The sequence below is a fragment of the Cardiocondyla obscurior genome, linkage group LG24 (genome assembly GCF_019399895.1).
Source record: "Cardiocondyla obscurior isolate alpha-2009 linkage group LG24, Cobs3.1, whole genome shotgun sequence".
NCBI classification, from domain to species: domain Eukaryota; kingdom Metazoa; phylum Arthropoda; class Insecta; order Hymenoptera; family Formicidae; genus Cardiocondyla; species Cardiocondyla obscurior.
In genome coordinates this window covers 2520929-2535648 of record NC_091887.1, presented here as the reverse complement: position 1 = coordinate 2535648, position 14720 = coordinate 2520929, and the positions used below count along the sequence as shown (strand labels likewise).

Genomic DNA, 14720 nt, shown 5'->3' with positions numbered 1-14720 from the left:
TGCGAGCGTTGCGTGAAGTATTGCGCGAAGTCACTCGCGGCGCGTGACGGCGCTCTGATTGGCTGGCTCGGGCTGCGGCGTCGGCCAATGGACGCGCGGCGATCAGTTGTAACTGTGAGTTTGAACCAACGTCAACTCGAGCAATCATCATCCCGGCGACGAAGTGACGCGAGTGAACGACGCGCGAACGGAGAACGCACCAACGTTGCACTGGGCATACGTAGGCGCGTGGCATGCGAGAGCCTTGTGAACGAGCGACCTTTCGCCGTTCGCGCATATACACACAAGGATCTCGGAGTGACGGTAGGTACGTAAGTAGCCACGTCCTCTGCGCGTGCCGAACGATCGCACCCGGCGAAACGGCCGGACACCCTCGCGACACCTCATCCTCCCGTTCGCGCGTATCATAAATATTTTGCTCGCGATCTTCCACACGCTCGCGAGAACTCGGTGCAACCGCCCGCAGTCGTTCCTGTAACCGTCGAAGGTAACGAATTCGCGAGGAAACCCAGTGGTGAATCCCGACGAGCTCCGCTGATTCCCGCGTTTTCCATCTCGGCGTGCCGTTTCCGAGCACGGAGAGTTTTGGGAAAGACCGAGGGATTCGTCACAGAAAGCCGTGGAAATTTTTACGTTGATGGAAGGCGGGATAGTTCAGCTTTGTTCCCACGATATACCCGGAGGTTCCCTAAGTACGGTTCGCCGAGAGATACGCGGTTTTTCACATCGAGCAGGTTCTGTGTATTAAGGAGCCGTATGGGTAGACTTGTGTGTTTTCAGTTAAAAGCGAGGTCTTGAGAATTCCTTATGTTCTAGGGGCATGTACAATGTTTCTATAATTTTATTGTATTTCTTTTGTGGTATTTAATTCGAATTTTAATTAATTAATTTGGAGAAACTCCAACTAATTGGATTTATTTATGAATCGTTTGGACTTCACTAAAGTCACTAAAGAATGTACAAAGAGTCACTTTTTCACATTTATTTATTAATATTATCTCAGAGTATGATGTTAGAAGCAAAAGAATAAAATTGGATAATAAAGTTTCTTAAAAAATATGTTTATATAGAAATATTTTTCAATAAAATAAAGGTATCTCATTTCTGAAAGAGAATCATCTTGTTTCTGAAAGATCTTGTAGTATTATGTTTAATAAAATTTGTAAGTTAAATTGATTAATATATAAAATATATTATATGATATATCTTGGTTATATATGTTTGTGAACAATAGCAATCAGATAAGGAACAGAGGCATTGAAATTTCATCATCCACAAAATGGCACCCCCTAAAGTATTACTCGAAAAAAATAGACAAATCGGCGCTGCATCTTTGAGAAAAGGAATAACAACTAGGAGTCAAAATTCTGTATTGAACCATGTACTAAAACCAGCTGCTGCCAGAGAAACTCGTGCCAAACGAAAAGCAGATGTTTCGCCACTTAAAGAGAAAACGAATAAAAGATGCGCTTTTGCAAATATTACCAACGTAAGTATTCCATAATTATTGTATCTATTTTACTAAAATGTAAATTTATACTTTAATTCAGTGGTTAAGTTACAATGGCTCTTACAATCTGATTTTTATTACAGCATTGTAATAATTTAATTAACAATTATACACATTTTTTTTTTATTTAATCATATCTATTCTAATCATATTTAATTTTTTTTATAGGCTATTACTACATCGCTGGGAGGACAAAACCATCCAACAAAAAAGATAACTACTCAAGCCAAACCAAGTGAAAACAATGTTGCTGTAGAAAAATCCACTGATGTTGTTCCAGTTGTAGCAAAAGCTAAACCAGTCACTCGTATTAAACCGATTATCAAAAAAGATGATAAAGCAGAGACTACTAACAACAAAATTGTAAATAGACGGAGTGCAGATTTAGAGAAATCAGAGGAGAGTTCGTTATACATCAGTGCTTTGGAAGATATTACAGATAGCACGAAAAGGACTCGTAGGAGCAGTAATAAAGTAATTAATTTTTTTTTATTTTATTGAAAACATTGTATACATTATTACTTTATTTTATTTTGGTTTGTTTGATATATAGATTGATGAAAAAATAGATGAGAAACAAGAGAAGTTAATTGAGAAAGTCGAAAAAAAAGAACCGATTTCACCTGCCGAGAAAAAAATTTCGACTACCTCTTTAGTGAACGCCATACCTGTAACAAAATTACCTGAAGGTGTTCCCTGGGATTTCGATGTCGAAAATTGGTTAGATCCGTATCAGGTATCGCACTATGCGATGGACATTTTCAATTACTTAAAAGAACGTGAACGCCTATTCCCTGTTGGCGATTATATGAATCGGCAAGTGTGCCTTTCGCAATGGATGAGAGCACTACTAGTCGACTGGATGGTCGAAGTACAAGAGTCGTTTGAGTTGAATCACGAGACTCTGTATCTGGCAGTAAAACTGGTCGATCTATATCTGACAAAAGTGACAGTCGGGAAAGAGACTCTACAATTGCTCGGCGCTGCGAGTCTTTTCATAGCAAGCAAATTTGACGTATGTTTTATAAGTATATTATTATAAATTTTTGCCCGACAAAATGATAAAGAACAGTAAGCTCATTAATAACAATTTAATCTTAATTATGATTTTAGGAAAGAGTACCACCTATGATAGAAGATTTTTTGTATATATGTGACGGCGCTTACTCGCAAAGGGAGCTGATCAAAATGGAAATAAATGTTTTAAAAGTAGTCAAATTTGACCTGGGAATACCTCTTTCTTATAGATTTTTACGGCGTTATGCTAGGGTAAGCAATACACAGATTCTATAAAATTTATAGGTGTATTCCATAAATTCTTCGATTCCAAAATTTTAATTTATATATTACATAATATACATTTTTTTTCTTTTATGAAATTAATTCTTTTGAAAAGAAAACATTGATTTTCTTCTAATATTTGAAATTAGATTTAAATTATTTGTGTTAAATATAAATGTACTCTAATTTAATTATTACCATTTTTAAATAGTGTACCAAGGTGTCTATGGCCACGTTAACTTTGGCTCGGTATATACTGGAACATTCTTTGATGGATTATACGATGATCAGATTTAGCGACAGTAAAATGGCAGCAGCAGCATTGCTACTAGCACTGCTAATGAAGGATCTAGGAGGATGGAACCCAACGCTAGAATATTATAGTGGTTATAAACTTGACGACATAAGAGATATTTGCAATCTTTTGAATCAGAGTCTGCATAAGAAGCACAAAGAAACATTAAAGACTGTCCACAACAAATATAGCCACAAGTAAGTAACCGTTTTATATACATATTAACATTATCGATACATAAATATATATTTATTTTTTATTTGTTTTATGAATAACGAATGTTTATTTCATTTTATTTGCATTTTAGGATTTTCTTTGAAGTAGCAAAACTGCCTCTAAAAGAAACTTTAGACATATAAAAAAAAAAATTACAATTAAGAATACTGAAGTAACTTGTAAATCATAACAGTGAAATTCAGTATGAGTGCAGAAAATGAGTTATCTTGGTTACATAGCGTTAGGGAATAAGACTAGTCGCGTATAAATTGTTGAATAGCTTGAATGTTAATAATTGTTAGCATACGAATAGCGATGCTGCTCTCTAAATTGTATAATGAGTGGAACATAGGGCGAAAAGTGTCAGGAATTTTAAATGCACGTCAACAAGTTTTGTCGCGAAACTTCACCGCGTTTTACGGGTACACTGGATAGCATATTGATTCCTAAGGTCTATTCTTTATGGCTAAACTGACTGTACTAAATTAAAATTTATCTTTCTTTTTCCAATGGACTAAAAAAGATTAATTCTAAACTAGTGTAATCAGTTTAACTGTGAAAAACAAATCTATTTTTATCATTCATTATTTATATTTATATATAACGTGGTCTCTATTTTCTCTTTAATTCTCTATATATATCTATCTACATCTCTTTATAGCCTTTATCGTCTTTGCTATTTATATAAACCATTTTACTAATTCTTTTTCTTTTTTTATTAAAAATTTATTTTAGCGCCACGCTGTTATACCTTTTGCGATATAAATTTTCAACCCGAGTCTTCACGTTGGGTTGTTTTTCGTATACGCGAGTAGACTGAAAAGTAATGCACGTGTGGTTGAATTATTCGCGAATAAAAAGATGTATATTTTCGAAATTCATACAAAGAAATAGAATAAAAAAACATTTTTTTACATGTTTCCCTTGTTAAAAAAAACAAATTATTAAAAAAAAAGTTTAACATATATTTATTAACTTTGCCATCGATATAAGAATAAGGCACATCTTTATAATTGAGGAAAATGCGATTGCACGACGTTAGATTCATCAACATAAATTGAATATTTTATATATCTGTCACAACGTCTTATATTGTGACTTTAAATCATAATTTTACATCAATTGAGATGATACTTATAAAATTTTATTTGAAGATCCTTCATTCCTCGAATAACAATAATACTCTACAATAACTAAATTTCATTAAATTTTGTGTATTAAATTAACATACGAGTTAACATTTAATTAATTAAGCAAATTTGATTTATTTACTAAAAATAACCGAATAAACGCAACATATTGCTTCTATCTTTTTTTTCGAAATAGTTCACCAGATGCGCGTTGCTTTTTAGCCTGCCTTGTAATTAATTTCACTGAAAGCACTGCTATGTAAAGAGGTGTGGCGCGTTGTTATCTATAATTGTTTTCGTCAATCATCATTTACAATTAGGCCTCCCTATTTTTTTCCTCGTCATGATCATGGCTTGGTTTTCCTCGTTTTTCTTTTCCAGTCTCCATATTCCAACATTGACAATACATTTGTTTTGAGATAATTAAAAACGAAAAAACAGGAGGATTTTATTAAAAAATAAATTGAATCCTGGTAAAAAATACACTGCGGAAGCCCGATTGTACATAGACTGAATAAAATTTGATTTGTTAGATAAGGAACTTAAATTTCTGTTACGATCATGCATTAAAAATGAAATATTTATCGCAGATCTAATAACGTGAAAATTTAGTTAAAGATCTTGTTTTATCCTTAGAGGATAGATACATGTAACGATCTAATTTTATAATTAACACTCCACTACAGAAAAGAAACGTCAATAGATACGAAAACTATCTGTGATATTAACACTTGTTTACAATGTCACAAAAAAAAAAGAAATGTGTGTACATGTCGTGAAATTTTTTTTTCTCCCTAAATATAGGGTGGATACGAAATCCTCTAAGGCAAAGGACTGAAGGGCTTACCATAAAGAATGGAATGAATCGTCTATAACGGACGTTTTAATTTGGACAACTTTTATATCTGAAATGAATTTCTCGCATTCGTGCGCTTGACGAGGAGATGCTTATTTAGCACTCTTGTAATATAAAATCTATATAATACTTATGTTATCAATATCATTTACATTTTAAATAATTTAAAAAAGATATATAAGACAGAGCATTACATGTTTTTAATGCGAAGAAGTATGAAATCAAAAAGAATTTTTTTTTAATATGAGTTAAATATACGGTGAATATTGTAAATATATTTTTTTGACAAAAGTGGAGCAAAGAAATTTTACGTTTACTTAATATAATACACACAGTAATTGTTTACGGTATATATTGATTAGTTTTCTCGGTAAAAAAAAAATATGATAATGGAACGCGCCCACCTTCAGAACATTAAGTTAGTCCTGTTTAACTTTTAGTTACCTTAAAAAGAGTAAATTTCATAAAAATTATAATACTGTACATATATAATCAATCGCAGATGTTCATCTGTATATAAAATGTCATAATTTAAATTAAAATTAAAAATGTAATAGTTATATATTATATGTATAAGCCATATATTATATAACATATTCATAAAATTTGAGCTAAATTAGGATAGTGTGTATATAATTAATATATTTTTCTACTCAATAAATTACCGTTTATTACGCTAAGATCAAAGATGTGTGTATGTGCATTATAAATAAGATATAATTTAATAAAATGTGAAAATAATTGAACAAGAAATCTTTCATTATCTTGTTATCGTTAATTGTTGTTATAGCGTACGAATTAGTGTCGACGTTGTTAATTCGGTGACGAACGGACATTTTGTGATTAGTGATAGTGATAGTAATTATAAAAAAAAGAAAGCAGTGTAATATAAGTAGTATCAAGTGATTTAAAGTGCTACAACCGAGGCTACAACACGTCGAGATAATCCAGAATACTGCCACGAAAGGACGGAAGGAAGGAAGGACGGAAGGAAGGAAGGAAGGAAGGACGGAAGGAAGGAAGGAAGGACGGAAGGACGGAAAATATTTTAACCTAACCGGAAGATACAAATGTAAGTAAACCGGCAACACGCCATTGACTGTAGATCACTTAATTTTAATTATTAATATATATAATTAACTAATGTCTGAATCTAATGACGCGCGCGCTCTGTCATCTCTAATGTAAACTCTTTAATGACTTCTTTTATGTTAAGCAGTTAACTTTGATAACTTTATTGACATATTTTACACGTTTCTTCTTATAAACGTTTTACTAATAATTACGATAATAATTAGAGCTATGTCGCGAGAAAGAATGTAACAGAACAAAAAATATCAAAATTTCTTACTAAACTTATTTAATCTAAATGTGTACGCTTTTGATATAATACAAGCTTTAATTGAATAAAAATCAGGTACGTACGTACTATTATTAAATTAGATTTTTACATAATAACCTTACATTATTAATATAATAATTTACATTAATCAGTAATCTAGAGTTTTAAAATTATGACTCAAGATTCTTATTACCATCTATAAAATAAATTGAAAGAAATAATACTTTTTGTTTACGTTCGCTGTGCTCGAATATTTATAAATGTTAAAAATGTACGTGTAAGACTATCAAGAAAATTCATTACATGTTTAACACACAAATTAAGTTGTGTGTGTGTGTGTGTATGTTTAGATTTTTTTAACGAGTTATTATTTGATTCATATATATCTCTAAGATTTTTCATAAATCGATACATTTCTAACAATAAGTAGCATCCAGAGGACGTTTAAAAGATTCTGTAAATGTTCGTTTAAAGATTGTTTGAAAAAAAAAAAAGATTCAAACATTCGAAATTCAACATGTATGACATGTATATCACAATGCTTCAGTCTTTGTTATAATGTACGTCTCGTTCATCCAATTTCCTTCTATCGAAATTGAGGCACAAATAGTATTATCAGTTACAAGAGTATAATGAAGGACTAAAGAAAATTTGACCTACGGTTTTCTACCTCTAATAATCATATTTGTCCAATTTAATATATAACTTATAGTCCGCCCTTAACTAGTCTCGCAGTCTCCTACATCGAATATGTTAGAAGTCATAATTAAGCTCGAATAAATTGACTTTCAGTTTGTTATATCTAACAAATCGCGTCTAAACACGATATTCAAGGAATTCGTATTAATTTCGTAAATATGTATTGCTGAATATATTTTACAGATGAGAATAATATTTTAAGCAACATAAAAATTTAAAAGATATCTATAAAATTTTAATGTCCTTTAGAATTTTGTGTTGTCCGGAAATTTTATAAGATATCTTTTAGATTTAAATGGCTTATTACGTTTAATACACATATCCCATTCTGAATAGCGCGACAAAGAACGCTTCCGTCATTTGTCAGGGTTTCTCGTCCCTTGAAATTCGTCTAGCATGTAATCTCTTACATCGACGACACTCAAGCTTGTCAGAGTTTTGTTTGCAGTCGATATGAAAGCACGCGCCGCATTTTTCACACTGTATCACTTTTGAGAGATCCCACGAGAATATCACGTCCTTAGAGCAACATAACTCGCAAACAAATCCCCTACCTTGGCACAGCTGAAAAAGAATACATAAATACATGAAATGGTTTTAAGTTAAATTAAAAATTAATAAATATCTTATTTTTTAATTATAATATATATAATACCTCACAATCTGCGATGTGCGCATAACAAATTTCAATGAGTTCTTGCAATTTAACAAGTAGTACACCAAGTTTGACGTTTATGAAGTCTTGAATTGAATACACATGTGGATCGTTTATGATGTAAATTGGATCTTTTTTTAATACATCTTGAATACTATAATGTAAAAATTAACGACATCAAACTACCATATCTTTACAACATAATATTATAAAAACAGATTAAAATTTACCTGGTTGCAAATCGACATAAGAATAAAAAATCTTTTAAGTAAAGTAACTTTGTGCGCAGGAGTCTCGTTTTGTCTAATTGCTTTATTCGTCGGTAGAGTAGCGGATTCAAATCGTTCACTTGAAATAGTGGATCTGTCATCATTTGATCCAATAATCGATATGAAAAATTTGATACAGGATATCTACAAAACATCAAAAACATTAAAGAAACATCGAAATACTTCGTTCATTTTCGACGAACAGCTCTTAAAAAAATTAAGTATCCTACCGATTAAAGTCCCACTTTGATAAAATTTTTCCCGGTATAAATGCCACCTGGTTTGTATGACATCCCGTGCAAAAGTATCGACCCAAATATTCGCAATACCGAAATCGGTTGGCATATTTCACAGCGACTTTCATCCCACAACCTGCACATCTATAATTCTGCTTCGCTATCAGCGTCTTTCTTCTAAAAAAAAAAATTAACTAGCTAAGTAAAATTACCACAAAAAGTTTATAATAAATTAAAAATGTTTATAATAAAATAAAAGAAAATAAAGGAATGCCTTTATACGCAATAAAATTTAATATAATCTTAATTATATGTTACAAAATTCTACATATAAAGATATTAAAAAAATTTATTATTATAGAATTAATTATAGCATAAAAATTAATTTTTTCTTTGTACTTACATAGGTGGTGGATGAGGTGTGAAAATAATCTGCGGGCGCGGCGGGGCCCATTCGACTGTCCCTCTCAACGGAATAGTCCGCGCGTCTTCAACCTCGACTTCGTCAGGACTAACGGGCCAACTCTTCGGCATTGGTAATAAGCATTGTGGCGCATCTTTCTCTGAGACTAACCACTGTAGCTCGCTCGCTCTTGGTAGCTGTTTCTCACTGAAACGACTGATAAGGGATAGAGCTACCCCTTCAGCAGACACACTACTTTCGCTTACATTGGAGTCTGTGGCAAATCTGCTCGCGCGTGATTCTACATCCGAGAACGATGACGCAATCGACGTAGACACACCGCCGTTTCTCAACCGCCGCTCGTCATCCAGTTCGGAATCTTCCGTGGACACGTTGCCCGAGGAGGTACCCGAGGACGTGGATAACGGGCTGACGCTCTGATCGGTGGTTGTAGTCGTGTCGGTCCTGCCATCGCTCAACAAGTCGCTGCGACTCCAGCCTCTACCTCGGCACTTTTCTTCTTGACGTTGCCGGCGTCGCAGGCGGATTCGTTGCTTTAACCGGTTGATCTCCTCGTCGCTTTCGTCGTCGACCACATCGTCCAACAAATGCTGCTGCAACCGATTGCACTTGACCTGCTCGATGGCAGCAATCATCGCCTCGCAGACGCTGAAATGTGCGTTTTCGCGATCCAGCTCGGCATCGTGAGCGCGCGAAAATCGTGCCGACGACAAAAAGCTAGTTAAACTCTGGCCCTCGGCCGGACGTGGGAAATAACCAGTCGCCATCGGCTGCACACTACTGCCGCCGTCTTCCATGAAACTTTTCCGCGGAGTACGAATGTCTTTCTGACCCTCCACTTCCATACTCCAAGAGCCCGTAAAATCAGGCGCCGAGCCTATTAAAAAAGACGTCTTTTTTCGCGTTGTCCATTGATCTTGCAATTTGGCTTCCGTTGATTCTGCGAATGCAATCGGCTGCGTCTCCTCAATCGTGTTCTTAGTTTTTTCGTGAACGTCCGAGGAAGCTTCCAAATTTTCAGATGCTTTCTTATTCCGGCTATGTCTAACTTTCGTTCGACTTCTCGTCTTTCTGGCAGGTGTTTTCGGCTTTGCTGCATCTGTGTTTAAATCAACGGGCTGTTTCGAATCTGAATAATTAATATTAATAATCTCCGCCAATTCAACGGTGCGAGATTTATTGTTATTGTTGCTATTGGTGTTTTCTTGAATTGTCGGCGAAATTGAAGCTGAACTTTCTCCGCTACTCTTAGCCAAAGCGGGTAAACTGTTCCATGTTTTTAAGGACACGTTGTCGATCTTGCAATCTTTTTGTGGCTCATTGTCAGTGACATCTTGTATGGTTTTTGATATTTGATTCTCAGTGCTGTCCGTGTCATTTAATACAGATTGCGTCGAAGGTTGCTTCAGAAGGTTTAATTGACGTCTAAGAACATACATGCTCTTCTTGTCACGTGGCAAAATACAATTAACACCAGACAAATTTACCGGGTAGGAGGATGAACGACGATGTCGTCTAGGGCTCGTTTTAGGAGATATCCATGTCGGCAAAAACTACAAAATATAAATTAAGAAATAATTATATAAACCTACCATATATAATATATTTCAATTAAGCAATGACTTTAAATTCTAAAAGTTACCAAGCAGGGATCGATTTCTGCGAGCAGTACAGGATGATTTCTTTCAACTGCCCGTAAATATAAAAGTGTCGCTTCTGCTAGGTTTTCTTGACAAAGGAAGGCCCATGACTCCAGACAAGAAAGCAAGTGCTCCTTATCTGACAAAAGCCATGATAATTTATGTGACAGGGAGTGGCCCTCTAAACTGTAAAGTAGAGCTCTCAATGTTTCCCCGGTTGTGATAAGAAAGCTTAAGATATCAATACATCCAAAGGCATATTGCATTGATATATAACTATACATATTACAAATGTAGTAAAGAACAAAGAATTTACCTTTTGTACAGCCACAACATGTCTTTTTTAGATGTTATTCTAGTCGGCAAATTGCATAGGTAATCATCACTTTCCAATAATATCGGCGACGTCGCCAAAGATGGTTGAAGCCAGTTCAGTCCTTGAATAAATATCCAGCAATCTGGTTCACCCTAAAAAAAAAAAGTACTTATTTAAAACGTGAATCTCGCAGTAAATTTTCAAGTAATTATATTATTATCATTGTCACAGTTACAAAAATTACATGACAAGATTTTTAATAAAGCAAACAGTTTTAAAAATAAGAAACTAACATTAGGATCAAATATACGACAGCCGTGCTTAAATATCTGCTCCATAATATTGTGCAGTCGATTTAGGCCACCGTAAACATCCCATACATTGGACAGCCCATCAATCAGCAGGCCCTCCACGGTAGATCTAAGACTATGAAGGAGCTGCCACCGCTCCTTCTCTCGAGTATTTTCAGACATGCCTGTTAAAAACAAAAGCTATTAATACTCCTCGCTATCATATATAATCTCCCTCAAAATCTGTATTTACTCAATCGCACTCGATTACAATGATCAAAGGGCGAGAAAAGCCTGCATTTTTTGTGCAAGAGTAACAGGTTTTAATCGAGCAAGTGGTTATAAATTAAAGTGGAGGATTGAATGAAATTATTAAAACTACAACAGGCGAGCGTTCAATCGCGCCCAAGGCGAAAGATGATATCATCACTGTTTACTCACCGTGTCAGCTCGCACGCGTCAAATGATCTAATACTAAAGTGGATTACGTGTTTTCGCGTCGCCACCGCCCGCGGGATAAGGAGACGATGGGCGGGCAGCTCCCGCTGCGCTGGATCATGAATGCATTAATGATAGCTATTTGTTTCAGCTATCCCGAATCGGAATCGCTGTTTAAATTGCAATTATAGGTTACTGCCAAGTTACCGCACGCACTACAGTCGTCGGATCAGTGAAACTGGAGCTGCGATAGAAAGGGGGGAGACTTCCACGATTTATAACCTCGTTTTTAACGAAACGGAGCCGCCGAATCACGATCTCGGGCGTCTCGGCTACAGTTTTGTCGATAATCGTGATTTATCAACGCCGATAATTTAGATAAAATATTAAACAAGGATAAATCACTTATTTGTGTTGTCTCTATGCGAGACGGCGCATTGGGTTTGTTGCAATAGCGAGAACACTATTATTTTGAAGTCGAAAAATGAGAGAGAATTTTTGCAAGAGATAAAATAAACTTTTAGAATTTTGGTATTTAAAATTTATTGGTATTACATCATTACAAAGCGCATTATTTACTATTGATTTTTTCATTAAAAAAAAACTGATATTTAATAATTTTTAGCAACAAATTATCTTATCAGTAAAAAATTATGTCTGTAAAAAATTGGTATTATGCCTAAATCGTGATTTTATAGTTGCCGTTTAAAATCGACGCTGATTGGTTCTCTCGTCTGGGGTGAGAGAAAACCCTAGCGCGCCGACCAATCACAGCGCTCCATCGATCGCCTGATTGTGAGTTGGTAACTAACTAGTGACTCGTGCTGCTGCGTACTACTAGAGGTCTCGGCGAGCACGCGGTTCGAGTTCGAAACGAAAATGTCGAGGCATCCGTGCGTCGTAGCCCGTTTCTCGCGTCGAATTTAAGGATTTTAGACGGTCGGGAGTGTCGTGGACTATCTCACGAATGTCCAGTGCGCGAGAGAATAACTCGACAACAACTGCGTACTACTCGAGGTCACGGCGAGCACGCGGTCGAGTTCGACACGAAAATGCCGAGGCATCCGTGCGTCGTAGCCCGTTTCTCGTGTCGAATTCAAGGATTTGAGACGGTCGGGAGTGTCGTGGACTATCCCGCTAGTGTACAGTGCGCGGGGAACATTTAATATCGCGACTCGTCTCATTCGCCGCTTACAGTACGTTTTCGGTGTTGTTCGTTCCGCCGACGAGAGTCGACCGGAGGCTCAAAAGGTAGACTATCCCGCGAGTGTTCAGTGCGCGGGGAACATTTAATATCGCGAATCGTCTCATTCCCCGCTTAGAGGACGTTTTTGGTGTCGTTCGTTTCGCCGACGAGAGTCGACCGGAGACTCAAAAGGTAGACTATCCCGCGAGTGTTCAGTGCGCGGGGAACATTTAATATCGCGACTCGTCTCATTCGCCGCTTAGAGGACGTTTTCGGTGTCGTTTGTTCCGCCGACGAGAGTCAACCGGAGGCTCAAAAGATAGACAATCCCGCGAGTATCCAGTGCGCGAAAGGACGACTCGAGTCATCCCATCTGAGAGGAGGAGGAGGCCCAGGAAGGGTATCCTGCACCAGCGGAGCAACCCCAGGGTAATTATCAATTTTTGTTCCGAATTAAGTCTTCAGATTTTTGAAAACGTTTTTAAATTTTTTTTATTTAATTAATTTAATATCTGCAACATAATTTTTTATATTTTCTGTTACAGATCAAGAGGACCTCCGCTGTAGTGCAGTGAAAAAAAAAAGTGCCGTTCGCCGATATTAATAAATATACGAACCGCAGCCGGTTCGTCGGGCGTTCCGGGAGTGCCGAAAAGTGTGCGGACGTTTTCTTACGTATATTTTTTTTACGGAAGTGCGTACGCGAGTTTCCAGTGCCGCGGAAGGATGGCTCGTCACGTCCCATCTGAGAGGATGAGCAGGCCCACCAGGAGGCATCATGCATCGGCGGAGCAACTTATAGGTAAGCATAAATTTTTAAAATTAAATCTTTATTAAAAAAAAAATTTCTACCTTTTTTTTTTATTTATCTTATTAATTTTCTGGCACGTCTACATTAATTTTTTCCTCTTTATGTTACAGCCACCGGCAGAATTCCACAACTCCGCTGTATGCAGATTGGGTAAGTCAGTAACTTGTTTTCAGGATTTTCTCTTTACAGCAGTGCCGAAAAATATCGCGCGCAAGTCATCAATAATTATCGCGAATGTAAAATCACGGGCGCGTTCGTGAGTTTCCTGTGCGCGGAAGGATGGCTCGTCACGTCCCATCTGAGAGGAGGAGCAGGCCCGGGGGGCATCCTGCATCGGCGGAGCAACTTATAGGTAAATATAAATTTTTTTATATAAAATCTTTAGAAAAAACCTTTACCTTTTTTTTTATTAAATTTATTAACTGATATATCGTCATGTCTACATTAATATTTTTTATTTTATGTTACAGTCACCGGCAGTTCTTCAACTCCGCTGCAGTTCAGATTGATAAGTCACAAGCTCTTTCTTTTTCGTAGTTTGTAATTGCGTCTCAATTAATTTAATTTATGTATTATTCTTGCAGTACCGAGTGAGTTAAACGAAAGAATCAATTAATAATTTAATGTCTTGCATATATCTTAATTGTTTTGTAGTTCTAGACCCCAGTTATCTAAAGATCTTCGGAAAGCTTAAAGCTGACCTTAATGATATTCATAGCTCTTACATAATAGGAAACGATATGCAACACAGTCAAATCAGTTGAACTGAAGAGCAACGATTTAATGTTTCATTGATAATACAATTAAGTTCACTGATAGATGAGATCTAGATTTTACAATAAACGACGAAGGCAATAGGTTTGTATTACAAAACAATTGAATTTCATTTTTGGTATTTGAATAGCGCAATGAGAATTTTTTAAATGGTTGAACTGCAACAATTAATTTAACAAAAAATATCAGTCTTATAAATTATATATATTATTGACATTTATTTGCGAAAAATAGAATACAGTGTATTCTATTTTTACAGTACATTCTACGTTTACTCGCTGTTTGCATTGATATACAGGCTACGTGAATGACGTCGGCAAATTAATAAGTCCGGTTCAAAGTCCAGAAATCG

At 35.8% G+C, this 14720-nt stretch overlaps 2 protein-coding genes and 1 long non-coding RNA gene across 10 annotated transcripts in view; 2 read left to right on the top strand and 1 right to left on the bottom strand.

Moving 5' to 3' along the window:
- Cycb3 (cyclin B3) overlaps positions 1–6041 on the top strand; it is a 102892-nt gene extending 96851 nt beyond the window's left edge. Inside the window, exons 1-7 of one of the 7 annotated variants that reach the window (XM_070672119.1) lie at positions 106–303; positions 1235–1489; positions 1679–1984; positions 2064–2525; positions 2624–2779; positions 3003–3283; positions 3394–6041. In XM_070672119.1, coding sequence (XP_070528220.1) covers positions 1280–1489; positions 1679–1984; positions 2064–2525; positions 2624–2779; positions 3003–3283; positions 3394–3445 — 1467 coding nt within the window. In that variant the 5' untranslated portion in view covers positions 106–303; positions 1235–1279 and the 3' untranslated portion in view covers positions 3446–6041. The other 6 variants (XM_070672117.1, XM_070672120.1, XM_070672118.1 and 3 more) reach the window with 6 other exon arrangements.
- A 590-nt stretch (positions 6042–6631) lies between these two features.
- On the bottom strand, positions 6632–12067 carry Rubicon (run domain Beclin-1-interacting and cysteine-rich domain-containing protein rubicon). Its single transcript, XM_070672114.1, has 9 exons — positions 11601–12067; positions 11163–11344; positions 10870–11021; positions 10556–10739; positions 8893–10466; positions 8484–8666; positions 8215–8397; positions 7985–8138; positions 6632–7893 (listed from the first exon to the last, which is right to left on the bottom strand). The coding sequence occupies exons 2-9, from the start codon at positions 11340–11342 to the stop codon at positions 7693–7695; spliced, it is 2811 nt and encodes a 936-aa protein (XP_070528215.1). The 5' UTR covers positions 11343–11344; positions 11601–12067; the 3' UTR covers positions 6632–7692.
- Positions 12068–12953: 886 nt separating this feature from the next.
- Positions 12954–14227, top strand: LOC139111599 (uncharacterized). Of its 2 annotated transcripts, XR_011547236.1 has the most exons (4): positions 12962–13212; positions 13329–13585; positions 13705–13946; positions 14065–14227. It is a non-coding gene; the product is annotated as an uncharacterized lncRNA (long non-coding RNA). The 2 variants fall into 2 exon arrangements; XR_011547235.1 differs by lacking the exon at positions 14065–14227 and having other exon boundaries at positions 12954–13212; positions 13705–14053.
- The last annotated feature ends 493 nt before the right edge of the window (positions 14228–14720 follow it).

Excerpts from the sequence above, each read along its gene's own strand:
- Rubicon (XM_070672114.1), bottom strand. The coding sequence starts at position 11,342 with ATGTCTGAAAATACTCGAGAGAAGGAGCGGTGGCAGCTCCTTCATAGT. Across the intron at positions 11,022-11,162 it reads GTCGTATATTTGATCCTAAT|GGTGAACCAGATTGCTGGAT; the intron begins GTTAGTTTCTTA and ends TTTTTTTTTTAG. Across the intron at positions 8,667-8,892 it reads ACACCTCATCCACCACCTAT|AAGAAAGACGCTGATAGCGA; the intron begins GTAAGTACAAAG and ends TTTTTTTTTTAG.